This window comes from Eschrichtius robustus, chromosome 20, assembly GCF_028021215.1.
Source record: "Eschrichtius robustus isolate mEscRob2 chromosome 20, mEscRob2.pri, whole genome shotgun sequence".
Lineage (NCBI taxonomy): Eukaryota > Metazoa > Chordata > Mammalia > Artiodactyla > Eschrichtiidae > Eschrichtius > Eschrichtius robustus.
The window spans coordinates 55,948,325-55,975,929 of NC_090843.1; the positions used below are offsets into that span (position 1 = coordinate 55,948,325).

A 27,605-nucleotide genomic window follows, 5' to 3' on the forward strand; every position below is an offset into this window, starting at 1 on the left:
GTTTACAGAGGTTTCGTAGCTTTATTTATTTATTCATGCTTCAACTTGAAGTACAGAAAGTGTATTTTGTGCTTCTTTATCATCTATGATACCTTCCACGAGCCACCCATTGATCTATTTGTTGGGGATACAGAGATAAATGACATAATCCCTGCCCACAGAGAGATGATATGATCTCAATTGGCCCAAAAAAATGTTTATGGAAAGAAGCCTGGAAGGAATGACATGGAATGGGGACCAGTAGTTTTCCCTCAGTCATGGGATTATAAGGAATCTTTTCCCTTTTCTCTGCTGGTTGGTGTTTTTCAAATTTTCCATAAGGAACTTGTGTTACTTTCATAATTATAGAAAAAAGCTTCTCATCAAAAGGAGGAGCTATTGCAATAGTCCAGGGAGACGGGATGGAGTTCTGTATTTGGGGAGTGGTGTGTGTGTGTGTGTGTGTGTGTGTTTGTGTGTGTGTGTTTGTGTGTATGTATTTGTGTGTGTGTGTATGTGTTTGTGTGTGTGTTTCATTTATTCATTCAACAGATATTGACTGAGACGCACTGTTTTAGGCCTGGAAACACACCAGTGAACAGCACAGAAACCCCTTCCACTGGGGAGTCCAAATCCGGTGGAGAAGGAGAGAGTAAGGAGGAGAGAATGAGGCAGACGGCCCCAGCATTCTGTGACTGACTGAAAGTGGGGACGAGGCAGGGAAAGGGGTCACGGGTGATTCCCAGGCTTGGGGAGAAGGTGGTGCCTTCATTGAGGTGGGGACTTGGGAACAGGGGCAGTTCCAGGCCGCTCTCTGTGGTCGTGGTGCGCACGCGCTGCCTGCTGAGCTGAGGTCCAGGAGGCGGTGGGGGACGTGGGTCAAGCACTTAGGAGACTAGAGGCTGGCCTAGAGGCAGGGATTTCCAGTTGTCTGCAGGGCGGCGGTGACCCTCAGAGATGAGAGTAAGTGTAGAAAAGGGCCACCCCAGACAAGCAGCTGCTTTATGCAGGTGGGCGGAGGTGGCAGGGTGGCCAGGACACGCCTCCCCAGGCAATGGCATCAGGGCTTGGGCTTTGTCGTGTGTGTGCGCGGAGAGCTGGGTGTGGCAGGGGCAGGGCAGGGCGGGAGGGGCTGGGCGTTCCCCGGTGCTCACCTCCGGCTCTTGGCTCCGGGCGGGGGCAGCTGGACAGGAGGGGCCAGTGGGGCCACAGTGGCCTCCCAGCGTCTGGCCGACAGCGATGCGGAGTCCGCTCACCTCTCTTCTCTTCTTCTGCAGGAGACGGGAACGTGCCGTGCACATCCAGCATCCTCCAGGAGAAGCAACGTGAGTTAAACCTGGCCCCCAGGGGTCTTTTCTCCACCTTGGATGGGTCCAAGCTCCTTGGGCCGGGGGGCCCCCTTATCCACTCAGGTGGTAGGGTCTTCACTACCGTGTGGGATCGGAGGGCCGGGGCCACTCTCTGCCCCAGGAGCTGAGCTCCACGGGTTCCCAACTTCCTACGTGCTGGGCAGCTCGGGGGTCAGGGCCAGAGAGAGGGGCCTGAGGCTGATGGGCCAGGAGGCTGAGCTCAGCAGAGCAGGTGGAACCACGGGAAGCCTCGTGCGTGGTCTGCCTGTGGGCAGAGGGGGGCACCGGAAACGGGAGCAAGCCCTCCTGAGCCGTTGAGACCATCTCTCTCGGGTGACACAACTTCCAGGAACCACAGTTGGTGACACGGTAACCGAGGCTGTGCCAGCGGTCATGATCCTCTGTCCCATCACTCAGAGGCCTTGTCTGCAGAGCGGGGCCTCCCAAGTCCTTGTGTCCTTCGTATGATACAGGCGTCTCAGATTTCCTTCTGCCTGTGTTTTCTCAAGAGGCCGAGCACAGGATTAGGCCCAGGAGAGACTTGGTAAAGATGTCAATTTCTGGCACAGTGACCTCAGGCCATCTTCCCTGGAGGTTTGGGGTGCACTTGATGGGCACTCTCTGAGCCGGACGTCTTTGCTGTTGGCAGTATTGAGTTCCACACGAGGCCAGGGCTGGGGACTGGGGTCTATGTGTGTATCTGTCAGAACTTTCCTTCCTTCTCTCTCCTGCTCTTTTGGTCTGTGGTTGCAGCCCACTCTGCCCACCCCCTCCCCAGGCTGAAGCCTTTCTTGAGTTCTTCCTCCAAGCTCTTCCATCCGTCAGCTGACAGGAGGGGTACCTGTAGCGCCAGCTTCCCACGGCCTGAGTAGGTGCACAGGCCTTGGAGAAGATTTCTATGCTTCACACATCCGGTGGCAGTTCATAGACAAAGCCCCTCAGGGGCTGGGAGCCATGAGTGTCTCTGAGAGGGGTGTGCGTGCCCCCCACAAGACTCAGGCCGTAAGTGCACTGGGCAAGGCGAGGGGCAGTGCAGAGAAGGGGGCAGTTCTCTCTCCTGTGTCCTTACAGGATGTGAGGAACCAAGTTCATTAGGAGGGGGGCTGGGTGTTAAAATGTACCCACGGGATTTTAATTTATAGAGGTGACTGAGTGAAGACCCGGAGAGATCAAAGCCATGGAGAGATCAAAGCCATTGACCGAAGAATTTGTTATTTACACTTCCCCAGGGCAGGGGCCATGGGGGAAGCACCAGGTTTGGTTGGGGGTGGGGCGGGCAGAAGGGGCATGGGGAAAGCCTGGCCCAGAGCCTGGATTGTGTTTTCTGTGGGAAAGGCACGTCAGGGCAGGGGAAACAGCTGAGGCCTGGCTGGATTGAATAAAGTCGCAGGCTCTGGGCCACAGGGGCGGTCTCTAGTTCTCGGGCACCTGGCCCCAAGGTGATTTAGGGCAGGGGGGATATTTGCCTGGCGTGTGGGAGTTCGTTAAAGGAGGTGGTTGGAGCTGAGGACCCAGGATTGGTTGGTTTGCATGTGAAAGGTGCGTTCTAGGGTGAGTTGTTTATTGTCTCTAGGAATTAGCATGGCCTGGGAGGGTCAGTCTCTCCCTGGCCAGCTAGGCTGCCCCCAGAGATGTCAAACATAATAAAATAAAAGCATGCTGAACACAGGATCACATTCCTCAGGAATGTGAGAGAGGAACAAAGCCCAGATCACTCCTTCTGGGCCCCTAGGAAGAAGAAACCACAGCGGCCTCAAAGTGAAAAACACGGCCACCTGCCGCGGGGCTGTCTCCGAAACGCCAAACCACAGCTCTGTTCTCCACAGACACAAATGCATTGATCAGACGTTTGGTGTCTTCTGGACCTGGTTGGGGAAAAATGCGTGTTTAAGGAGAAACAAAGCCTTTTTGTTTGTTTGTTTTCTGTTTTTAACACCACGGTTATGGATTTTAGTCAGAATGAGATTGCCGGCAGCTGTCATCCACTTCTGCTCCTTAAGGATATTCTTGTTTAGTAAAGAATAACAGTAGATGCATGGAAGAATTTCAGAGCCGAAATGGTCATTGAGGTCAGTGATTGCCAAGCACAAACCCAGCGTTTTTGACAACGAGACAAACGACAGTCCTGTAATGTGTTTTCCCATAACATTGAATGCATTCGGTTGAGAGAACAGCTTTTTATTCCGCACTTTGGTCCTGTCTACACATTATGGCATTCAAATACTTTTTCTTTTATGAAATGACGGTGGTAGTTGATGGTGATTTGTGTTTGTCATCCAAAACTGGCAAAATAAAAGTCTGTGGCCCTGAATAAAAATAGAATAATGGCAATGCCTGACATTTATGATGTGCTTCACCATTTATGTTACACCTCTGTGCGTATTATCGTATTTGATATTTCCACTTGGTTTTCAAAACCTCACTAAAAACAAGGTGGGACGTGGTAAAAATTGCCCTGGACCAGGAGTCAGAAAATCCTGGGACTGGTGCTATAGCATCTGAGCTTTCAAGGTGTCAGGCCTGGGCTTGAGGCCCAGTTCCTCCATTTACTCTCTGTGCTTCTTTGGGCAAGTTACCTAACATCTCTGGGCCTCGGTTTACTCAGTTGGGGAAAGATGATCGTAATGTCTACTTCGACAGTCGCTGAGGGCATAGAGGTAATGTACATGGGTGCCAAGGTCTGCACCTCACAGATAGGAAGCATTGCATGGTTCTCGCTTATTATTGGCTTTTGGATGAGCCCTGGAACACCTGGTGCAGGCGCGGGGGTGAATCTCAGCGTCTTACAGAGCCCAGTCTTTTCCATGCTCTGCTGGTCCTGTGGCCGGCTCTGTTGTCACTGTCACAGTCTGAGTCCCCAGGGAGCCCTCCTGAGCTGGCCACAAGGGTTGGGAGTGCAGGAAAGGGGCCTTCAAGGGCCTCCCAGCTCATGTGCAGGCATGGGGTTGTAAGGCCTTGTCTGCAGTGACCACAGGTGGGGGACTCCGGGGGTGTCCTGGAATCCTCCCTCCTCAGCCAGGCAGCCCAGCCTTCATCCTGCAGCTGCACAGGTGCGCTGGCAGCCTGCTGCCTCTGGCTTGTGCTTGCTGTTTGGAACCAGACTTGAGGAAGCCTAGGGAACCAGTGCGGAGGGGCCGGGTGGAGGCAGAGGGGAGAGGGGCTCGGACCAGCGTGCAGGAGACCTGGGCCCCCCACCCCTCCAGCTAACTTGCTGTGCAGCCTCAGCTCCTGCCTGTGGCCGGTCTCCTGGCCCGTCTGTACGTAGAGCCCCTTCTAGCTCTGACATTCTAGCGCTCTCTGATTTTCCGTCGCTGCCTCTGTCTCCTGGTTTCCTTTGCCCGCACGTCTGGCTGTTCTGCCGTGTTCACGCTACTCCACAGCAGAGCCGACATTTACAGAGCACTTCTGGCACCTGACATGGTGCTGGGTGTAAGGACTTGGGGAGCTGATTACCTGCTCATTGAACCTCACTCCTGTTCTGTACAGAGTGAATGGCGCCATTTTCCACAAACTCAAGCCAGACATCTGGGCGTCTGTCTAAACTTCCCCTTCTCTGCCACCTTCCAGAGTCAGATCAGACCCCTGAGAGCATTCATTCTACCCCCAGCAGAGCTCTCAATGCCTCCACCCACTCCATCCCCCATCCCTTCTGCAGCTGAGGCCACCATCTTCTCTCTTCTGGATGGATCCGTCCTCCCATGCTGGCCTCCCTGCCTCCGGTCTCTCCCCCTTTGGTTCTTCCTCCAGAGTGTGAGAGAGACCTTTGCAGGAGGCAGACTTGTCCTCATGGCCTCCTGATGCCCTCTAGTGATTCCTCTCCAATAAAGGATGAGACTGGCCTCCGCACGGCCTACCTGCCCACCTTCCCCACCAGCCCTCCCCTTCCTTTCCAGACTGACTTCTAGAAGGAGCATGCAGACTCCAAGCACAGTTTTCTCTTAAGCTAGTTGGAAAACTCGAGCGGTGCATCCAGCCCCGTGGAGGGGACACTAGCAGCCCCCTCCACAGCAGATGGTAGGAAGGACTTGGGGCTCCAGAGCGATTGCCTTGGGACCCAGCCCTGCTGGCCTCTGCCCTCTACTCCATTCATCGCTTCCTGGATCAGGGAGCTGGGTCCACCCCTTCCTGCCAGGACCTACCGTCATCACAGAGGAGGCTGAGGGCACAGCTGTTGGCTCAGTGGGTGTAGTAACTCTCCTTCCTCTGTCCCCCGGGTCCATCTCCAGGGGGAGCAGACTCTCCCAGGGGAGCCGTGGCTGCCTCACTCTCTCCATCCCCCCTCCCTTCCCCTCTCAGCAGCTTCGCAGTGTGCAGGGCGCTGCACACTGATCTTCATGGCCACCTGGATGCTGGGAAAGGTTACAATCATTACAACTGTGTCACATTGATAAGATAAAGACTAGGGGTAAATAACCTTCCAAGGAAGGTGCTCAAACACAGATCTCCATGCTCCTCCATCTCCGGAGCTCAGTTCCATGTCTGGTCTGAGCTCCCATTTTCCTGAAGTTTCTCCTTTCTGGTCACCCCAGGTACCTGGGGAGGTGCCCCATTGTCCCCTGTGTCCCACAGGTACCCCCTTCAAGAGCCAGCTCCACGAACCCCCCAAAAAACTTGGGGTCCAGGATGTGCACAGTAAAGTGCGAGTTGGAGAGACTTTCTCTACCTCATGTCCACCTGTGTGGGTCGGGGTGGTGGGAGGAGGGTGCAGATTCCAGGACAGGAGGACTTGCTATTGGGCCCTCTGAGTTGGACCCAGTCTGTGTGGAGTACAACTTGACCTTCACATGTGACTTACACTTGTGGTCGTCAGATGGCTTTCTCAGGGCCAGTGCCAGGCTTCAGGTGCAGGGGTCGGGGCAGCAGGTGGTGCCCCCAGTGTGGGGAGGGTCTGCCCGTGGCCATGCCTGTTTGTTAGAGCGGGATGAGCAGTGCGTCTCTGAACTTTCTCTCGTCCTCGACAGTGGTCCAGACTGAGTCCCAATCCTGGCCCCAGAAGGACCCTTGATCTTCATCCCAGACTGAACCTCTACCCTAGGCACCAACCGAGCCCCGATTTGTCCCAGGCTGTATGCTGGCTCCAGTCCCTGGTCCTGGACTGAGCTTGGCTCCTTGACCCCAATAACTGTCAGGAAAACCTGTGTGGTTGTCCCACAGAGGCAGAGGGGGAGGATGGGGATGCTCGTGGGGGCGTGGCTTGACCTCACGGCCCACTGTCTGGGACTAGGGACCAGAGGAGCAGCTCTGAATATCCGGACCAGCCACCGAGGGGCTACCCCTCCTGCATACCCTCAGCCCCATGGCCTCCCCAGCAGCCCCACACAGGCGTGAGGCGTGGTGCGTGAAGCCCCCTGCCCACGGCTGGCCTCCCCACTCCTCTGCCTGGTAACTGATGTCTTTTCCTGGCCTGTGTGGGCAGCTTGCTGAGCACAGCTGCAGACGGGCTATATTTAGCGGCTTTAATGAGCTCAGGGTGGCAGACGTCCGCCTTGGGAGCACTTTCCTTGCGTGCGTGTGCGTATGCCTATGTTTGGCACGGTCCGTTCGTGTGTGTGCACGCGCACAGGGAAACGTGTGCCTGTGCATTGGTGTGTGTGCGTTAGCGTGTGTGTCCAAGCATCAATGCAGTCATCTGCACAAGGCTCCGTGTGCATCTATGTGAGTCTGTGCCGCGTCTGCATTGCCAGGGACGTGTGCAGCTTCTGACACGTGTAGGGGCACAAAATAGGAACAAATTATTAGTTCATTCGCTTGTTTGAAAAATATTTAATGAGTCTCTTTTATATGCCAGCACCTTAATAGTCTCTGGGGATAAAATGGAACAAAAACAAATCCAGTTCCAGCCTTTAAGGATCTTACAATCTGGGGGTTGGTGGAGGGGAAGACAAATGAAATAACCACAAAACTAAAAGTATAAGGATTAGTCCTAGGATACAGAAAGCCATGGTGCTTTTGGGAGGAAGAGAGTAAGAAGGGAAGGCCCCCCAGGAGTAAGGAACCCTGAGGTTTCTGTAGGGACTGTCTGGGCACAGAGGGTGAGAGGAAGAGTCCAGGCATAGGGAACAGGATGTGCAAAGGCCCTGTGGCGAGAGGGACATGGGATCCTTGACAACTGTCAAAAAGGCCGACGTGGTTGAGCTCAGAGAGGGTGGGGCAAGTGGTGGGAGAGGTGAGTGGAGAGTCGGGCCTGTGGGCAGACCACACGGGCCTTGGTCAGGATGGGGAAGACGCAGGAAAGGACAGTGTAGGCTGACATGATAAGATTTTTGTAGGGCAGTTAGAGTCTAGTCATGATTCGGTCGGGGGTTCCAGCAGGAAAAGGAAGGCTCTCGAGCAGCATGACTGGAGGAGAGTCCAGTAGGGGTTTCTTCAATCTCAGGTAAAGGAAACCCGCCAGGCACAGGACGATGCCCTGGGCCACTCCCAGCCCTGAAGGTCGCTGCATGGAGAGCCTCCCCCTCTGTCCCTGCCCCACCTGCGCAGGAGCTTGACCTTCAGGAGGGACAGGAGAGGGACAGCCTGTGGTGAGCGGGCAGGGAGGGAGCCTCATTGGGGATGGTGGAGGTGGATCTGGAGGGGCGAATGGAGACCATACTGCACAGTCAGTGGACTTATACATGAACGAACCACCTTTTCCTTTATTTTTCTATGAGCCCCTTTGCAATTTCGACTCTGCATACCCATCCAGCCAGACTGGTGACAGAGCCCCCTCTGTGATTCCAGGGGTTTCCCTTTTCCTCATTTTCCTGCCCTTGTTCCAAAGCCCCCAGGGGTCTTCCCCGCCACCCTGGTGGGGAAACAGTGTGTGCACATGAGAATGCGTGCAGGAAGCTCTCCGTCCACACTCATGGATGCTGCGGGGCTCCGGGCCCCAGCCTGGTACTCGCTTCCGTCCTGGTCTGCCGAGGGGCCAGGCTCCTTGGGGCACAGGGTGACCAGACCGTGAAAATCATTCTCTCTCCTCCTGGACTTGCGAGAGTCCCCCAAGTTGTGAGGGCACCGCACCTAGTTCTGTCTCCTCCCCTCAGCCTGGGGCAGGGGGTGGGGATCTCTTTTTAGTCTCAGGGAACCTCTGTCTCCTCAAATCCCTTTCTCCTGGGGACAAAAGGGCTTTTAATCACCCTGCTACATGCCCTTTGAAAAAGTTCTTATTTTTAATCTGTCTCTTGAGTAGGTAGCACATGTACATGGTATAAAATTCTAAAGGAACGAAGGTGATGAGGGTGCCTCCCTCTCCCCAGAAGCCACGATTGTGACTAGGTTCTTCTAGAACATTCCAGAGATATTCTCTGCATGTATGAGCATCTCCCTAAATATTCATTTATATATATATATAACTTTATATCTACCCCACACAGATGGGAGCATTCGGTGCCTTCCACTCTGTACCTTGCTTTTCTCAGATAATAATATATCCGGAGTATTTTACTATCTAATACATTCAGAAGGGCATCATTCTTTGCAACGGGTGTGTCATATTTCACGGTGGCCTAGTTTATTGAACCAGGCCCCTATTTATGGGCACATAGGTTGCTTTCTGTCTCTTGTCTATATCTTAGAAAGTGTGGCAGTGGTTAGTGTTGTACCCATGTCATTTTGCACATGGACTTGGAATTGCTGGGTCAAGGGCATTCTGTATGTGGAATGACCTTGCCAAACTGCCCTCCATAGAGGCTGTACTGGTTTTCGCTTTCACCCACAATGAATGAGGAGAGGCTGCTTTCCCACACCTTGGGCGGCTGGGTGTTAATAACTGCTAAGGTGAAAAAAAAAGGCGTTTTAGAGTGACTTCAATGAGTGTTCCTGCAGTTTAGGGTTCTAAGGTTGAGCACCTTTTCATATGTTCAAGGGCCCTGCCCCACTCCTTTTCTGGAGCCCATGTTCGTTTTGAGGGGATTACCATCGGGGAGTGTGCTTTGGGGTTCCTTTGTGTGCTGACTTCCAAGCCGGGCCAGGGCAGGCTTGACAGAGGTTCCTTAGGGGGTAGGACCCAAAGGTTCAGGCAGGCTTCTGCTCCTGATAACTGCCTCTTTTCCCGTTTCCCTCCCTGCCAGGGATGGCTCTGCTGGCAGAGCCAGTATGGAGGCATTTAAAAGACTGACAAGAACACCCCTTTCTTAACCCCCACCTTTGTGGGGTGATGCTTCAGGAGGATGAAAGAGCCCTTGCCGGGTGACCTGGGTTCAAATCCCCACCCCTTCACTTAACCTCTCTGAGCCTCAGTTTTCTCATCTGTAAAATGGGCAGAGCACCCTGCCCTCGCAGGATGAATGTGAAGTTTGCCTGAGACGCTGGGCGAGGACTAGAAATTCAAGACCCATCTGAGGAAGACTGCACTTATTACAGAGAGTCACCAGATAGGGGACGCCAAGCCCTTCTAGCATCACTGTGTAGTGGCAGGAGAGGTTCTTATGGTTGTATATCTGAAACCTTCCCTGGGCCTGATTCAAGATGGGGACACTGGGTTCCCCCAGGGGGAGTGGCTCCTTGGAGCTATCCCCAAGCTCCCTTGGGGTGGCCAAAAGTGTGTTTTCAAGAGGCAGGATCTGGGGCCCAGACCCTAGCAAGGGACAGGCCTTAGTGGGGACAAGCAACTCTGTGGGGGGCTAATTGGCCCCTGGGGTTTGGCCTCATTAGCCAGATGAATCTAGGCTGACTTGATTGGCTTCTGACCCTGAAAGGCTTAAGGAGTCATAGGAGGGACCTCGGCCTCTAGATCCCCCAGCCCTGGATGAACATCCCCTGCCAGCAACCCTGCCAAATGACCACTTACACTCCTTGCTTGTACAATCTCCCAAAGGGGACAGAACGCCCTGCCGCTGGGCCAGCACGGGTCACTCTTGTACTATTGTAAACATTTCCTTAGTTGTGCTGAAATTCAGAACTCTTCAGAAACTATCCGCGCCCCCATTCATCCCGACTCTGTCTTCTGCTCCTGTGACCCAAACACAGCTCGGCTGGGATTTGCAGGCAGCAAATGTCCCATAGAGCCTGCTCTTCCCCAGGCTGGGCCCCCTTCCACAGCTTTCCTGCCCAGTTATTGGGCTCCAGATGTGCCCTCAAAGTGACCTGAGCTGCAGGGAGCAGGACGGGGACGTCCCCTCCTCATTCCATAGTCTCTAGTGTGTGCACCTCAGAGGCTGACTACCTTTGGGGGTCCCATTACCCTGGCTCAGGCTGTTCGCAGCCTTTGGTCATGTGACCGGGCTGGGTCACATGACATAGGCCTTGGTCATGTGACCCTAGGGGCTTGAGAGATCCTTGAAGTCACCTGCTATATATCTGATTCATCTTGGTACTTCCAGCCCTGACACAAGTTTGGGCAATAACCAATGGAGGAGGAATTGGCAAGTCATGTCAAGTTGGATTTTTAACCCAAATGCAGGATGGTGATTCACTCTTCGTGTTTCACATTTGTTCTTTCCTTCCATAAGCATGTCATTTCCTTTTGCATTCCCTCATTTGCTGTCAGCTCCCAGAGGGCAGGGCATTTCACTTTGTTTTGTCTGTGGTGTTTGCATTTAGCAGAGTAAGGGGTAGTAGCTTGTTGAAAATGTTCTTATCGTAAACATGACACAAGCCTGTAGTGCATTCAATCGATGTATTCATAAATAGTTGTAAACTAAAAGAAATATGAGTTTGCTAGAGAAAAATTGGAAAATAGAGAAAAGCAGAAAGTTAAAAAAAATCACCCATTGTTCCACCATCCAGAGAAAACCACTTATAAACATTTTGGTGTGTTTTCTTCCAATATCAGGCCTCCAACCCATCCTCCCACCCCTCCACCTAGACTGCTGTTTTTGCATAAAGCCAGGGGCTGGGGCACCGTGGAGGAGGGTGGCCTGGAGTCTGGCTGGTGAACAAAGTTGGTGGCTTTTTAATTGTTCTCTGGAGCCCTCAGTGGCTGCCTAGGTCAAGGGTTGGGGGGAGTAAGGAAGCGGGGCTCTGGGCCCCCCAACCTTTTTCAGTCAGAGCCGTCCACTTTCACCTGTTCTGCAAATTGGGTTTCTAAGGAAAATTTCACTGGGCAAAAGATTTCACCATTTTAAAAAAGTTTTAAAACCATCCAGCGCGGGCCCATTCTTTCCCTTGCTTCACAGTGCCCCATCCGCATCGTGGCCCCATTCATGAACCTGCACTCCTTGAGCCGCTATGAGAGCTGTGGGTTCCAACCTGGTTTGTCTTTCTGCCAGTGTCCCCTCCTCCCCAGATGCCCTAAGCCTTTGGCGCTACCTTGGGCTCCCAGCCCAGTGACCCTACCCAACAAGCAATGAAGTGGGGTTGGCCAGAGATGTCCGAGTGAGCCTATCAGGGCTCTGGGGGCCCATTGCTTCCTTTTCTAAGGGTCCCCAAACACTTGTTTGTTAATTTGCAACAGGTCTTGCCTGGAAATTGACATGAAGCTCCCTAGATAGAATCAACCACTTTGAAAATCCAGGTGACATTTGCCACCTGCCATTTCTTGGTTCCTCTTCCTCCCTCTGGCATCCCTCAAAGCAACTCACCCATCATGCCTGCAGGTCCCGTTAGGGTCTAAGAGTCTAATTCTGCTGGGCATGGAGGCTTGAACTCACACAGCATGCTTGGACTCATGGAATCTCCGACTGCCTGACTTCCTAAGAGGGAATGAGGTCTGACCCCCTCATTTTGCGGTCGTGGGGAGAGTGCCCGAGGTCATCCTCTGACTAGGGTACTCATTTCCCATCCCAGGACTCTGTCCATGCCTGTCTCCCGTGTGTGTGTCCTTCTCCATGGGCGTCTACCTGGGGGATTGGGGCCGTGATCTGAGCCTCCTGCTTGCAGCTGAATGAAGCTCTAGATCTTCCCAGACATTTCTAGGTATATGCCGTGCATCTCACATCAGAGCAAGATAGCCAAGCCATTGGGCTTGTGCAGACACACACGTGTGTGTGTGTTTGCCCATGCATGTGCTTCCATGTGCTCTAAAGGATTAGATACTTCTGCAGATACGTCTCAGGACGTGCCATGTGGCCTCAAGCTGGGCCCAGCTCTGCTCAGTTGACCCCAGGAGTGACTAAGAGAGGTGGGGCGACTGCCAGGGCTGGTAGAATGGAGGGTAAAATTGAGGGGTCAGCTTTAGCCCGGGGACACCCCCAGCATCCACTCCTTGTGGGTCCCAGTGGCGGGTGGCAAGGGAGATGGAGTCTTTGGCCAAACTGGGTGATGCTTTGCTTAGGGTGCCGAGTGCGTGGGTGACGACCTTGGCTTTTGCCTTGAGAGGAGTGTAGCACATCGGTAATTAGAAGGGATGATCATGATTTGCGCCTTTCCAAGGATGTGATTAAGCAAAAATAGCCTCTATTCTTCAGCCGGCAGGAGGAGGCACGGTGAGCTGGGTGTCCTGGTGCCAGGGCTGGCAGGGGTGCTGGGAGCAGGCGTTGCAGTAGCTGGCCTGCCTCAGAGCTTGTCACAAAACATTGTCACAAAAACAGTTGTGGTCTCACCCCGCCCCAGATCTGGGCACGGCAGGGACCCAGCCTGAATAGCGCCATGCAAACAGAAATGAACAGGAAGTGGGAAGAAACAGGCAGCCTGGTATGAGGTCCTGGGGCCCCTGGAATGCGGCTCCTCACCACCCAGGAACCTCTCCAGCAGCTCTTGTCACCAGAGGCTCTGGGGAAGCCTCTAGGGGCAGAGTGATAAGGCCCCGGCCAGGATGCTCTAGAATTCCCACAGGTTCCCTGATACCACTTTCCCTGGGGACTTTCAAGCAATGTGCCTCGTGCTGGACGATGCTCGCCTGGCCCCAGTTTCTCCTGGGGGTTTGACGGCATAGAGATGTCTCATAGGTCACGTGTACCCAGGGATCTTCACTTGCAATAGGTTTTCACAGAAATGTCATGCTAGGTCCTGACCACTGACTGGTAAGCCTTGCTCTCATGGGGTCCACAGTCTGATGAGGAAATTAGACAAGTAATCTCACGGCAGCAAGCCAGGCCCAGCCAGGCACGCTGTGAGATAACCATCTCTGCCTGAGTAGATCTGAGAAAGCTTTCCAGAGGTGGTGACAATTGAGCAGGTTCGTAGGTTAGGTAGGAGTTTGCTGGTCTGCAGAGGGAGGAAGGGCTTCCCAGGCAGAGGGCTCAGCATGAGCAAAGGCATGGAAGAGTGAAAGAGTTGTGTCTTGTGGGTGAGTCAGAGCCAGTGGCCTCAATCATTGTGGTGGGAATGTCTGGTTCTTAGAAGAGCAGAACCCTTGTGGGCAAGGTACTGGCAGATGGGTTCTAGGCTGCCTTTCTGTTGGTCTACAGAGACCTCTTCTAAGACTGAAGATGGGGAAACTCTGGTCCTGTTGGTCAGCTCTCAAGGGGCCAGAATCCAGATCTGGCAGGCGAGGTCTCCCCTCCTCCATCTTCCAGAGCAAAGCATTTCTGGCTTTTGTGCATTAAAAGGAAGCAAGTCTCCGTCTTCAAACAGCATGGGAGGCCGGACTCTTCCCCTTGGCTAGGGAAGGCGTGAGCCATGCTGAGGACAGCCCTGCTGGTCTCCCATCTCCACTGAGCCTGGAGCTGCCTCAGCATCATTTGTGGCCAGGACGCAGCACGGATTTGATGCCCAGGGCATCACGTGGGCCCCAAGGGAGCTGGCCACGGGAAGATCAAGGATGCGGGTGCTCTCAGTCTGTGTAATCACTGAGGGTGCAGGATGCAGTCCCCACCTACTGGAGGCCATGGTGCCCAGGAGATGGCAGGACCCTCATGTCTTCCCTGCGACTTATTTATAGCCTCGCTATGGTAATTTGTGGCAATCACAGCATTTAATTCTGTAATCACACTGCAAGCAGACATCCAGCCCAGTGAGGCTGGGGAGGCTGCCAGGGCTTAGGGAGGGACTTGGGGGCAGGGCAGGAGTGTGGAGGCGGTGATGTCCCCATCAGCCTCCGGCCCCATTGTGTCAGCTGTGGCCCTGGCTCCGTGCCCCCCGATGCACCCTGGATAATAGTAATAATAATAATAATAATAAACTACTAACACTTATATAGCACTTACCATGTTGCAGGCCCTGTCCTAAGCACTTTGTATATATGGGCTCATTTATCCTCATCACCACTCTGTGAGGTAGCTACTATTATTATGCCCATATTCCAGATGAGGAAACTGAGACACAGGGCACACAGCTGGTAAGAGCCTAGATTTGTACTCAGGCATTCTGGCTCCAAAGTCCATGGTCCCAACTAGGTTTCTCCCGGCCCCAGAAGTGAGGGGTCTCCCAGGCTCCCCGCCCATGACCTCAGCTCTGCCCAGCTCCTGGTTCCTCCTGGTCCAGCTGCCCCAGAGCTGCACACATGAGGCTGCACACACCACGAAGTATGGTTGCTTCATCCTGGGGAAGCGACACTCAGCTTCCCTCCTGGACACTCTCGGGGTTTCCTACTAGCAAACTTTCACGTGCGGTGGGAAGAAGTCTCGGGGGCTTTAGTCTTCAGGGTGTCACGTCAATTTGTGCTCCTGTTTTTTCTCCTGCAGAATGGGGATTGTCGTGTCTACCTCACTGGGAAGCTGTGGAGATCAGGGGGATGGGAGGGGAGCCACTTTGTCAAACATCGTCTTCTGCTGAGTGTGGGGCAGCTCCCTCAGTCTTATTAGTTGCGCGGTTTGGGGCAAGTGACCTTGGTTGTTCGAGCCTCAGTTTTCTCATCTGTAAAACGGGGCTAATAATAAGAGGACCACAGCTCAGAGGATAACTGTGGGGACTAGATGAGATGGTACCTATAAAGCTCATTGTACCTGGGACATAATAAGTGCTCAATAAAACTGAGCCATTTACTGGTGTCTTTTAGCATAATCCTGTCCTGAAGGCAGGGCCCAGACCTCTTCTAGCCAAGCCCAGGGCAGGGTCTACAGGATGTTCGAATTAAGGCAGAAGAGTCTGAGCCACTGAAGGAGTCTTAGTGCAGAGTCCGGCCTCAAAACAAGTTTTTTCTCGTCCTCCTCCAAGCCAAACCTCTCCATCATTTGGGAAACGATTTCCTGTCTGTGTGGGCAGCAGCTCCGAGCTCATAAAGCAGTTACCCTTAGACCAGGGTTGTGTCTGTGAGGACAGAATATTTCAGAAAGGCACTTGCTGACTGAGAAAAGCTTCTCACTTGGAATTCTTTGCACGCACCCTCCCCTGGGGCCAGTAGTGGCTGAGAAGATGTTGACTTAGAAACATGTTGGCCAGGGCTCTCACCCACGCCTACCACAGGGTTGCCTGTAAAGCCCCTGGGAAGGCCCCTCCCCAGATGTGACTCCTAGTGGGTGCTGCAGGCTCGTGGAAGGGGGTGGGGGTGGAGTGGGAAGGAGAAAGGGCCATCCTGTCTAGAACCGGCTGCTTTAGAGATGAACCGCTTGAAGGCAAACGAGTGGTTCACAGTCTAGCTTTGTGGTTCAGCGACACAGAGAAAATAGTATCCTTCTCATGGGGAGAAAGGAGAGGTGGTGAGGATTCCTCAGTGTGGCTGGAATCACCGGGTGGGCCTTGAGGGGGCTGTTGGATGTCTTGGAGGCGCCCCTCCACCGGAGAGTCCAGTGCAGTGACATGCAGAAATGCGGGTGTTAGATCAGATAAACTGTTCTGTAAGGAGACAGATAGTCCATAGTTTCGGCTTTGCCAGCTGTAAGAACTCTGTGGCAATTACTTAACTCTGCTGCTGTGGCACAAAAGCAGCCATAGACAATACATAAATGAAAAAGTCAGTTGTGTCCCAATAAAACTTTATTTACAAAAACAGACGGCGGGCCAGATTTGGTCCACGGCTGTAGTTTACATGTTAGAGGAATGAGAGCTCAGCCAGGGCTGGATGCCGAGGAGCGCTTCCTGGAGGAGGACATGGCGGCCGAGAGAAGCAAGAAAAGCATTCCTGGCAGTGGCTGGCTTCACCCCAAATCTCGTGTGTGACGGTAAGTGTGCTCCTGGATGCTGGCCTTGCCTCTCGGAGGATCCACCTTCCCTGGACCGGGGTCCCATAATTTAAGGCCTTGCTGTCACTCCGAGAGCTTCAAACAGATCTTTTAAAAAATACTTTACTCAGCTCCTCTGGTTGTTTTCAGAGGGATGCTTGGCCCAAGCTTCCCTCTGTAACTGGTAGTCACCAGATGGCATTTGTCCTGTTGCTCTCTCATTACCGGTGAGGAAGAGCCGAATAGTTCCTTTCAGGGACACCCCTCCTGGCCTCAGGGACAGACAGCATCCATGATGGCCTCACACTGCCGGCTTCCCTTTCTTTTTCTTCCTTTTTTTTTTAATAAAAATAAATTTATTTATTTTTGGCTGCGTTGGGTCTTCGTTGCTGCGTGCGGGCTTTCTCTAGTTGCGGCGAGCAGAGGCTACTCTTCATGGGGGTGCGCGGGCTTCTCATTGCGGTGGCTTCTCTTGTTGTGGAGCACGGGCTCTAGGTGCGCGGTCTTCAGTAGTTGCAGCACACAGGCTCAGTAGTTGTGGCTCACGGGCTCTAGAGCGCAGGCTCAGTAGTTGTGGCTCACGGGCTCTAGAGCGCAGGCTCAGTAGTTGTGGCGCACGGGCTTAGCTGCTCCGCGGCATGTGGGATCTTCCCGGACCAGGGCTCGAACCCGTGTGCCCTGCATTGGCAGGCGGATTCTTGACCACTGCACCACCAGGGAAGTCCCCGGCCTCCCTTTCTTCACGAGGAGAAAGGTTTCAGGTTGTGTATCTGTCGGCGGCAGGGGCTGGGCAGCGTGACCCTCCCGAGCTGGGGACGCTGTCATTCCAGCTCACCTGGGAGCCCAGGCCTCATGCCAGCTGGACCCAGGGAACATCCAGTCACCGTGAGGGAGGCCTGGAGATGCTGAGTCCTCTGTCCCCCCCCCCACAGGAGAACTGTACCGGGTTTCCTTGAGAAGACAGAGGTTCCCAGCCCAGGGAAGCATCGAGATCCACGAAGACAATGAGGTGGGTTTCTGAGGGTGTCTGGGCCACCTCTGTGGGCAGGATGTCAGGAAGAGCCCCGAGCTGGTAGACAGGCCACCCAGTTTTCACTCAGCTCTTCATCTGACTTGCTGTGTGACGTCGTGCTGGTCCCTGTCCTTCTCTGGGCTTCTGGGTCCCGTATGAACAAAAAGAGTCTCTTGGGACTCTTCCCACCCTGACACGGGGGGGCTTGCCCTCCTGGCAGCCTGTGCCCCTCACTCTGAATGCACAGGAGGCGCCGTCAGAGTCCCCCTGTGTGTGCGTGATCCTCTGTGTGCCCGCTGCCCCCACCTCCCCACTGCCTGTCTCTCTCTATCCTGACTGATGTCCCTCTTAGGAAGGCTGCCCGCAGCGCTCCTGCAAGACGCACGTCCTCCTGCTGGTGCTGCATGGGGGGAACATCCTGGACACGGGCTCGGGGGACCCGTCCTGCAAGGTGGCCGACATCCACACCTTCAGCTCCGTGCTGGAGAAGGTCACGCGCGCCCACTTCCCCGCAGCCCTGGGCCACATCCTCATCAAGTTCGTCCCCTGTCCCGCCATCTGCTCTGAGGCTTTCTCACTCGTCTCCAAGTGAGTCCCTTTCTGCTTGTTTGGACTGGCTGGGGTTGGTGTGGGGCCGAGAAGCGGAGGGGCTGCCCCTGCCACGTGGGTACGTGGTGGGCAGGTGGGTGCCTGCCTAGGCCTCTCTGGGGTGTCAGGTCCCGATCAACCACGAGCATCGCCGGTGGGAAGTGGTCAGCTAGAGTCCACAGTGATTAACACTCGCGCACCGAATCCTCCTCTGCCCGGGGCTGGGTGGCGCTCAGACCCACTTCCTGTGCTCAACAGGCCCTGGTCTCGTTGGCCCAGACAAGGAAGCTGAGGCATTGAGAGGTTAAGCAATGTCCCCAGGGTTACGCAGCCCGTGGACCCAGGAGTCAAACTCAGGCAGCCCCACTCTCGAGCCACACAATTAAGAGCCAGTAGAGATGTGTGCTATGATGGAGGTGGCACAGGGCACTGCGGACACTCAGAGAGAGGGCCAGGGAGGCTTCCTGGAGGAGGTGACTTTTGGGTGTGCTTTGAGAGTAGCGTAACCTGTTAAGGGTGTGGGCTCTCCGGTCAGCCTGGATTTGAGTTCCAGCTGTGTAACCTGGGGGAAGTTGTTTAACCTCTCGCTGTGTGTTTCCTTATCTGTAAAATGGGGATGATCATGGTATTAACCACCTCCTAGAGTTTTTGTGAGGACTCTGTGTGCTAGTGCGTGTGAAGGACGTGGCAGGGAGCGGGGATTAGCTGAGACTCACGACACCATCCTGGTAGGAGAGAAGGTACTGTCCTTGCTGGTGGACAGTGGGCCGGGGCAGGAGAAGAGGACCCTGCTGGCTGGGAATAAGGCAGTGTGCTTGCAGGGCTTAGTTCTTCACGAACCTGCCCTGGAACCGGTGCGGGACAGATAGTGAAACTGGGGGCCCTCAGAACCTGGGGGGCTTTGGGAGATCCTGCCCACTGCTCCAGGCCCCGGGGTCTCCCTCAGGGGCTCCCCAGATGCCTGCCCTGTTGAACCAGCTGAAGGTGGTGCCTGGAGCCAGCTGGGAGCCCCGGCTGCTCAGCAGTGATATAGGCAAACAAGACCCTGAGCACCCATGTGTGGCAAATGGCTGGCTCTCGAGCCTGGAGCCGGGAACTTTCTGCAGCTGGGGTGAAAGGGAGGCCAGTGGCACCTTGGTCTCGCCCCTCACCCCCTTTCATAGCTTCTGCAGAGGAGCCGCCATCCATGTGGGGTTTGGGGAGGGTGGAGAGGGATCCCCAGCCTGGTGCCGGCTCCCCAGGGGGATGGAGTGGGTGCTCTGGATCAGGTGTGGCTCTAAGGAGAGGGGCTCAGCGTCCGGCTGCTTCAGGGGGAACACGGGGAGGGTATGTGGGGGTCTCAGTTCTCCCCTCTGAGAGAGAAAGGGAAGTCTCCTCTGCCTTCTAGATCTATCCGTGTTCCCAGGACACGGGCTGGGCAGATCCCAACCAGAGTTGGAAGGAAGGAGATTCGGTCAGGAAGGAGAGTAGTTCCCCAGCCTGGTTAATGGCCCAGATCCCGGGTGTGATTTTTGTTAAACTGCTAGGCGGTCGGGCCTCCCCCTGGGTCGGCTGAGTCCGGAGGGGAGGAGCCGTAGAATCTGCATCCTGACTTCCTCCAGGCTTTTGCTCTGCAGCAGGTTTGGGAAGCAGAGCTGAAAGAAGGCTCTGTCCGTCACTGCCAATAGTCGGAGTTAATTGTGTTCCTTCATCATCAATCTCAGGACTCCCCACCCCTACCCCCTCTCCCCCAGGACATCTGACCTCCAGAGCTGGGTCACCCAGCCCAGGCCCCATCTCCAGGAAGACGAATGGCCCGGCATCCACTGGAGGGGACAGCGGGAGGGAGCCTAGCTCTCCCCCAGGCAGCTCCTTACCCGGGCCATCGATCACCCCTAATCACTTCTGGGAAGGAGGTCTTTCTCAGCTAATTAAAATCTCTCCGGCTGCAATTGAGGGCTGTTTCCTCTAATCTGTGTTTCTTTTGGAGATGAGGAATGGCTGTTAGGCCTGCCTGGCACACCATGAGGTCCCTGCCTCCTGTCCAGGGTGCCCTGAGCCCTGTCACCTTCCCCAGTTTCTGTCAGGTCCCTGTTGGGCCCTGGGTCAACCTGAGCTTGGACTACGGGGGAAGGCTCTGGGGAGGGGACGTACAGTCCCTCCCTCTGTTGTCCCTCCCGGCCAGCTGGGTCCGATGCCCCAGGGGACAGAGGTAGGACGGGTGGGGTGCGGGCAGGCACAGGCAGCTGGGAGCTGGTCCCTGATGGGGCTGAGCTGCCCAGAGAGAGGGAGGCAGGAAGTGAGGGGCCCACACAGCGGCTGAGGATCAATCCACTGGTGGGGGGGCGGTGCTGTAGGACAGGCTCTCTTAGTCCTTTCTGGGGTCACAGACCTTTCTGCAAAGCCCTTGATGGCTCTGGATCCTCTCCCCAGAAAGATGGACACGATATCATGCGTGCAGCGGTGTGCCCACCTCCAAGCTGTGGCCAGTGTGTGATACCCATGCCTGGCACGCCCTATCACCTCCCTTCTAGCTTCCCTAAAGCCTTTCTTGAGGCCTAGTTCAAACCTCACCTCCTCCAGGAAGTCCGCCATGGTGACATGTCCCCACCCTGATCCACACCAGAGGCTTCCTCCATAACTGGGGTGTCCTTTGAGGCCACACAGAAGAGGGCAGAGAGCACTGCTGTCATAAGAGACACAGGGCCCACATCATGGCTGGCACGGGATGGACATACAGGGGATTCAGCAGAGGCTTGCCCCTCCCTCCACCCCCACCCCATTGCCTGTGCTTTGTCTCGTCCGGCTCCTGCCTGGGTCCTCCTGAAGAGTCCCCGAGCCGAATGCCCAATTCCTGGCCAGCATGTGCTCTCTTTTGCCCGGCTGGGCTTACCTTGGCCCCCTGTCTGCAGCCTGAATCCCTACAGCCATGATGAGGGCTGTCTCAGCAACAGCCAGGACCACGTCCCTCTGGCCGCCCTGCCCCTGTTGGCCATCTCCTCCCCGCAGTACCAGGATGCAGTTGCCACCGTCATCGAGCGAGCCAACCAGGTGTACACGGAGTTCCTCAAATCCCCCGATGGGATTGGCTTCAGTGGGCAGGTAGGACAGCCTGCCCTCGCCTCCCCGTCCTGGTCCCTGCCTGGAGAGAGGCTGGGGTCTTCCAGAAGGATCTAGACCAGGGTGCCCCGGAGCCCTAGCTTCTGAGATCCAAAGAAGCTTTTGAGATCTTTGGCTTTATCCTCATTTTACAGATAGAGAAACTGAGGCCAACATCTGAGTTCTGATTTTCAGCCCATGCCGATCTGTGGCCCAAGTCTGACCCCTGACTGTAGCCTGCTTCCCGTCCTCAGGCTGACCCTCCCATCCCCCTGTTGGGACTCTCAGTGCCTCCCTGGGACAGGCTCCTTGTTCCCCCGCGGACAGGCGACCCACGCTCTGGCTGGGTGTGGAGTGGGGGGGTGGCAGTGGGCAGGCCTGCGGTCCCAGCTCTGCCTTCTCCAGGTGTGTCTCATCGGCGACTGTGTGGGGGGCCTCCTGGCCTTCGATGCCATCTGCTACAGCGCGGGGCCCTCAGGTGACAGCCCTGGCAGCAACAGCCGGAAGGGGAGCGTCAGCAGCACCCAGGTGCGGGCCAGAGAGTGGGAATGGGGGAGGGTCTGTCCTTGGGACCCCCAGCCCCGGCCCCAGGGGAACAGGGCCTCTCCTGGGGGAGCAGTGTTAGCTTTTCCTGTTTGTGCTGTGACATCCACGTTACAAGGTATTGTGTCATAGTCCTGCAAGAGTAGTGGGAGGTTATTAATACAGGTGAAGAAACTGAAGCCCAGAGAGGGCTCATGCCGGGTTTGGTCCCTAGACAGCTGTCCAGAGTCCCGCTGGATTGCCGAGCCCTTTGGACTCCGGGGACAGCCCTGTGCCTAAAATCCCACCATTACTGTGCTGTGGCTCCCATGCCCCTTTTGGAAGAAGTACTGCCTCTCACACCGTAGGAGAAAGGGGTTCATTTGTGCTGGGGGAGGAGGCGGGGCCCCAGAGTCTCCGGTGACTGAAGTGTCCTCCTGTCCTCTGCTCGGCCCCGAAGGACACCCCGGCGGTGGTGGAGGAGGAGTGCAGCCTGGCCAGCAGCAAGCGGCTCAGCAAGAGCAGCATTGATGTCTCCAGCGCGCTGGAGGATGAAGAACCCAAGAGGCCATTGCCACGGAAACAGAGCGACTCCTCCACCTATGACTGCGAGGCCATCACCCAGCATCACGCCTTCCTATCAAGGTAACCGCTCCCTGTGCCTGCTGCCTTCCAGCAAGGCGTCCAGGGGGACAGGACCTCGGCCCACAGTCATCTGGGAGTCCTGTGACTCCCAGGCCCTTGCATCGGGGTGGGGGGAAGGGACCAGCACTGAAATGCTGGGACCAAGGCCATTCCCCACGGACCCTGCGCCAAGACCCGGGACTCTGCACGCTGTGCCCGCCCCACTCCCCAGCTTGCAGAGAGATGGGGGCAGTCGGTCTCACCAAGAGAGTAGATGCTGCGCTTCAGCCTACTTCACTGATGGTCTTAAGAATCTGGTGAAAGAACAGATGTAGGTGTGTTTTGTATTTCTTAGTATTGTGTTCTTGGTATTTCTCAGATGGGGCAGCAGAGGCCAAGGAGGTTAGGAACTTTCCAGGGATCACACAGCCAGTTACTGGAGAGTTGGGGTCAGCATTTTGGTCTCCCAGTGCCCAGCACCCAAGGCACTCTCATTCAAAGGCCAGCCGGGTCCCTCCATGGAACTGCCCACCCTTTAACTTTCTAGAAGAGGCATGTTAACAGACACTGGCTAAATGAATTATCTGTACATTTATTCAGGCTTCAAATGGGTTTTGAACATAGATCCAAATGGGAAGGAACGCCTCTTTCCTTCTTCCCTCTCTCCTCAATTCTCTCCTCCCATCCTCCCTCCTTCTTTTCTACCCAAATGGTAAGTAGCATGAGGTCATCACAACGTTTGGAAAATGTATCCTCTCACCACTGCTGACTTTGGAGTATTTCCTTGGAGTATATTTTTTACATACTTTGCCTATAGTTCTACTTTAAAAACCCCTCTTATATTGTGGTCTTTTCCCCATATACTTAAAAATACTTGGTAAATATTCTTAAAAATATTTTTTTGAGTGAATGGATGACATCTTACTTAGTCCCAGTAACTGGACACTTTGGCTTTTTCCAGTTCTTTGCAATTATAAACAGCACTCCAGAAACATCTTTGTGCATAAATATTTATATATATATATATATTGGGGTTATTTCATTCAGATGGATTCTTGGAGGAAGAATTATTAGGTCAAAGGCTCTGCATATTCAAATCATATTTAAAGCCCCTCTGAAAGGTTATTCTTTAGAAAAGCAGCTACATTTCAAGTCAGGTTGCAAGGTAAAAGCATACCATTTCTGGTTCATCCTTGAAAAATCCTTTAAGGAAGCCCCAAATTTGGAGAGTGACGTGAAGTTGGAGGCTCTCGATAGCTGGTCCAACAAAGCCAGCTCTTCCTTCTGGTGTAGGGACAGATGGCTGTTTCTCTGGCAGTTACGTAGCTGGTGTGTGTTTCGGGACCACGCTGTACATGAGACACGAATTGTTAAACACCAGGTGGTCATCCTCACTGCAAGATGCTCACACTGCGAGAGGCGGGCGGCGTGTGGGGATGCAGATTCAACTGCCCAGACCCTCGCCCACAGGGGATGGGGGACTGGCACACATTATTTCGACTGTTATTTCTAAGATTCCCTTTCTCCTCCAACTTGAGTACTTTAGTAGAATTTGCATTCCGTTAATGGATTCATAGATCATGCGATCCCGCTGGACTTTCTTAAACCCCGAGCAGTACCTAAATGCAGCTGGAAGGTCAGGGAGGTCCCCAGTTTTCTGCCCATTCTCAGCAGCCCACTCTGGGTCTGTGGCTAAACATCGACTTGAAGTCTTCGGGGCAACGGGCACCTGGGATGGGAACGGCTGGAATTCGGTGTGTCTCCTGTTTTTCTCTTTAAGCTCAGCTTCCTTTGCGGGCTGGAGGGGAGGGAAGACCAAGCTGTTTGCATCTGTGTCTGTGAGCTGCCTGGAACATGCGTTACCATGAAAGCCCTCATCCTGGCAGAACTGATGTCACCCAGCTGTCTGGCCAGGCCGGGCTTCTCTGCTGGACAGGGCAGGAATTCGTAGTGCGGCCGTCACAAGACCAGTACGATGGGGCAGACCTGCCAGTGCGCAGGGGGCTTGGGTTTTCAGGTGCTCAGTCCATTTTAGCGAAGAAAGTTTGACTGGATCATGGCCACGCGTGTTTGTTCAAGTAGCGCCTGTGGCTGCCGGTGTGCCACGCGGCAGAGTTGAGTTACGTGGATGTGATGGAGGCCACACGGCCCCCGAAGTCTGAAGTATTTACCATCTGGCCCTTTACAGGAAAAGTTGGCTGACTGCTGCCTTACCCAAATGTTGGCCAGGCCTTGGTGCTGGATGCTGAGATGGTCGCCAACTCGTGTCGGTGATCCATCAAGTGGACTCCGGGTCTGAGCCCCGCCCCAGAGATGGAGGGCTGGGCGCTGCACCGCGGACCTCAGGCTGCTCTGCTAAGTGCTCACTCCCCGTGCTTGGTCCTCCCCTAACCTGCGCTCCCCTGTCTTCCTCCCTTGGCCAGCATCCACTCGAGCGTGCTGAAGGATGAGGCTGAGCCCCCTGCGGCCGGGGGGCCCCAGCTCCCCGAGGTCAGCCTGGGCCGCTTGGATTTCGAGGTGTCCGACTTCTTCCTCTTTGGCTCGCCCCTGGGCCTGGTCCTGGCCATGCGGAGGACGGTGCTGCCCGGACTGGATGGTGGGTGTGGCGCGGGCTGGGGTCCAAGATGCCTTTGGGTCACTAGGCCACTGTGTGAGGGCCTGGAACTGGGGAGAGCGGGGGCGGGGAGGGCCGCGGAGTTGGGGTAGATGAAGCGAGAGGCGAGGAAGAAGAAGGAGGGGTGGGGGTGGGAGGGAGAGTGGGGCAGTTTCCCTAGATGGGCAAAGGTGAGGCAGCTCCTGGTGGATTTCGCTGTCCCTGTCACATGGCCCAGAGTGATTTGTGCCCCCATTGTCCAGTTGTCATGCTGTCAGGGAAGAGAAGCCCTATTGCACCCACCCCCTCCATCCCCAGCGCCCAGGCAGGCCCTCTGCAGCCAGGTTGGTCTTACTGCCCCCACAGATGCCCCGCTCACCTCAGTGCCTTTGCTCTCGCAGTCCCTGCAGCCTTCAGTGCCTTCTCCCCATTCCTCTAAAATACACACGGAGGTGATTTGCACCAGCAGATGGCTTAGCAATGACTCTGAGGATATAAGAGGCTGGAGGCACCTCGGAGAACAATGGATCAGGGATTCTCGAATTTCCTTAGCACCAAAGCTTACCAACAGCCTGCACCATGGAACAGATAAGAAGTGGGGGGGGGGGGGGTGTCTGCTAGAAGTCGGGGAAGGAGGCAGAATCTCACGGCCACCCTTGACGTTGCTAAGGAAACCTAGGGCTCCCTGTATGCTGGACCGTCCAGTCCCCTGTGAGGGACAGGGAGGCACGTTGATGAGCTGAAGCCTCAGTGGAGACACCTGCTGGTCAATGGGAGAAGTGTTCTGTCAGCTCTGGCAAACTAAGAAGTCTACTTACTACTGGACCTGGGAATTGAGCGGGCCGAAGGAAGGGGTGCTGATCCTGACTGAAAGATCCTAGGTCCGCTTCATAGATCAGGGAGCAACTAAGTGACAGCTAGAAGAATTTAAAGGAGTTTGACCAGTGGAAATAGTGGAGGGCGTCCTGCTAGGAGGAGGGGCAGCTTGAGCAGAAGCACAGAGAAAGGAAAGCAGCAAGCCTGGCTGGGGTCACCGACGTCCACCATGGCTGTAGTGTTGGGCGCCTACAGCGGTGCTTCTAGGTGGGGCAGGTTGGCAAGGCATTGAAGGCCAAGCTGAACCTAATGGCTTTGATCCTGTTGGTAGCAGGGAGCCACGGCAGGTTCTTGAGCAGAGGAGTAGGCTACTCAAAGCTGCAGTCAAGGGAGCCTCCTAGGGCCAAGGGAGCAGGTGCTCAAGGGGCTTCCCCCATGTATCCTCCCACTCCCCACCCCCACCCAGGTTTCCAGGTACGTCCTGCCTGCAGTCAGGTCTACAGCTTTTTCCACTGCGCAGACCCCTCTGCCTCCCGGCTTGAACCACTGCTGGAGCCCAAGTTCCACCTGGTGTCGCCCGTCAGCGTGCCCCGCTACCAGAGGTTCCCGCTGGGTGACGGACAGTCCCTCCTCCTTGGTAGGCCCTCGGGAGTGTAAGAGTGTGCTGAGCCAGAGGCTGGGCCCCAGCTAGGAGGTGCCCCAGGGCCACCCTCTCTGGTCCAGCCCCTCCAAGCTAGTCAGCTGTCAGAGTGACCAGACTCACCTGAACAAGGTCTCTGTGCTCTGTGCGGGGGGGGACAGGAAGACAGCTGACTCACCTGCCTTCCGAACAGCCCACCTGTGTGAGCACCTGTTCTGCAGGCGGCATCTTTGGGCTCTGCCCCGTGACCAGCTCCCATGGCCAGGACCAGCATAATACTTGAGTTGTCAGACCTGATTGCAAGTCCGGGGATCCATGCTGAGTGCTATTCCTAGAGCCCAGCCTGGACTCTGGAGGGGCAGGGCAGGGAGTGGGTCACCCTGGAGGGCTTCATGGAAGAGGGGGCCTTCAACCAAGGCATTTGGACAGGTGGAGAAGAGCTGGAGGATGGGGGTTGGAGAGAACTGCTGGGTGGAGGGAACAGCAGGAGAAAGGGCAGGTGGGTTTGGGGGAGGGCCAGTGGCCTCCAGGGCTTAAGTGGGGTGAGCCAGGCATGGACTGGGGTGAGGTCAAGGCGAGGCCTCTATTGGACAGTCAGGGGCTCGGAGATCAGAGCCTTGGCTCCGTACCACAGTTCAGGAAGTTTAGCCAAGCCTGTTCAGAGATTTGGGCTAGATTGGGGGCGGGGGTTGCTGTGCACGTGGCTCGTTCAGGATTAAAAGCCGGTTTACCCCCCTCGCCCCCATTTCAAAGGAAACTTAATTTCCAAAGTCCTCTTTTGTCAGGCGTTTCCGTAGATAGAAGGGGCTCTAAAACCTTCCCACATCTTAAAATGTGTCGCTCTCTGCTCAGGGCATCCCCCTGCCCCCAGGGGGCGCCCTCGCTCCCAGGCTGGAGGCCCCCTTCATTTCCAAGCTCAGCCACAATCCTCTGTGGCCCAGGGAGGGGTCTGATACAAGAGCACATGGTGGTGTGCCACCTGTGGCCTCAGCTGGTGCTTCTGGGGCAGTGTCCCAGACGCGCCCTCGGCAGCTCTACCGGGGCTGGACGTGATGGCTGGGACCCTGACTCGTGCCTGCCTAACCCATGGCTTGGAGGAGGTGAAATCTGACTGCATGCTATGGTGAGGGGGTCCCGTCAGGCCCTGGGGTAAGAGGTGCGGGCCGCCCGTTGGGCAGGTGAGGCAGCAGGCCGGCCTGGCTCCTCCCTGGGCGCCCAGCCTCCCGCCCAGCACGGGGCTGGCGCACACGGGCAGCTTCATCTGAGGCCCACCACTCGGCCTTGACTGTGAAATTCCCCCTCCAGCTGACGCCCTGCACACCCACAGCTCCCTCTTCCTGGAGGGCAGCTCCCGGGGCAGCCCGCCGCTTCTGGAGGCGCCTGCCTCACCCCCTCAGGCCCCGAGGTCCCAGCGCCCGGGGCGGAGGATAAGCCAGGGCAGCTCCCACAGTGAGAGCTCGGAGTCCTCGGACAGCCTGGCCCCCGTGGGCACCTCCCGCAGTGA

The 27,605-nt window shown here is 55.5% G+C and overlaps 1 protein-coding gene across 1 annotated transcript in view; it reads left to right on the plus strand.

Moving 5' to 3' along the window:
- The window catches only part of PITPNM3 (PITPNM family member 3), a 68,567-nt gene that overhangs the window by 26,634 nt on the left and 14,328 nt on the right, over window positions 1-27,605 (plus strand). The window contains exons 4-12 of the mRNA XM_068531777.1: window positions 1,257-1,304; window positions 17,161-17,237; window positions 17,593-17,828; window positions 20,720-20,909; window positions 21,312-21,434; window positions 21,889-22,073; window positions 24,476-24,648; window positions 25,928-26,098; window positions 27,407-27,601. Coding sequence (XP_068387878.1) covers window positions 1,257-1,304; window positions 17,161-17,237; window positions 17,593-17,828; window positions 20,720-20,909; window positions 21,312-21,434; window positions 21,889-22,073; window positions 24,476-24,648; window positions 25,928-26,098; window positions 27,407-27,601 — 1,398 coding nt within the window. The remainder of the gene's footprint in view (window positions 1-1,256; window positions 1,305-17,160; window positions 17,238-17,592; window positions 17,829-20,719; window positions 20,910-21,311; window positions 21,435-21,888; window positions 22,074-24,475; window positions 24,649-25,927; window positions 26,099-27,406; window positions 27,602-27,605) is intronic.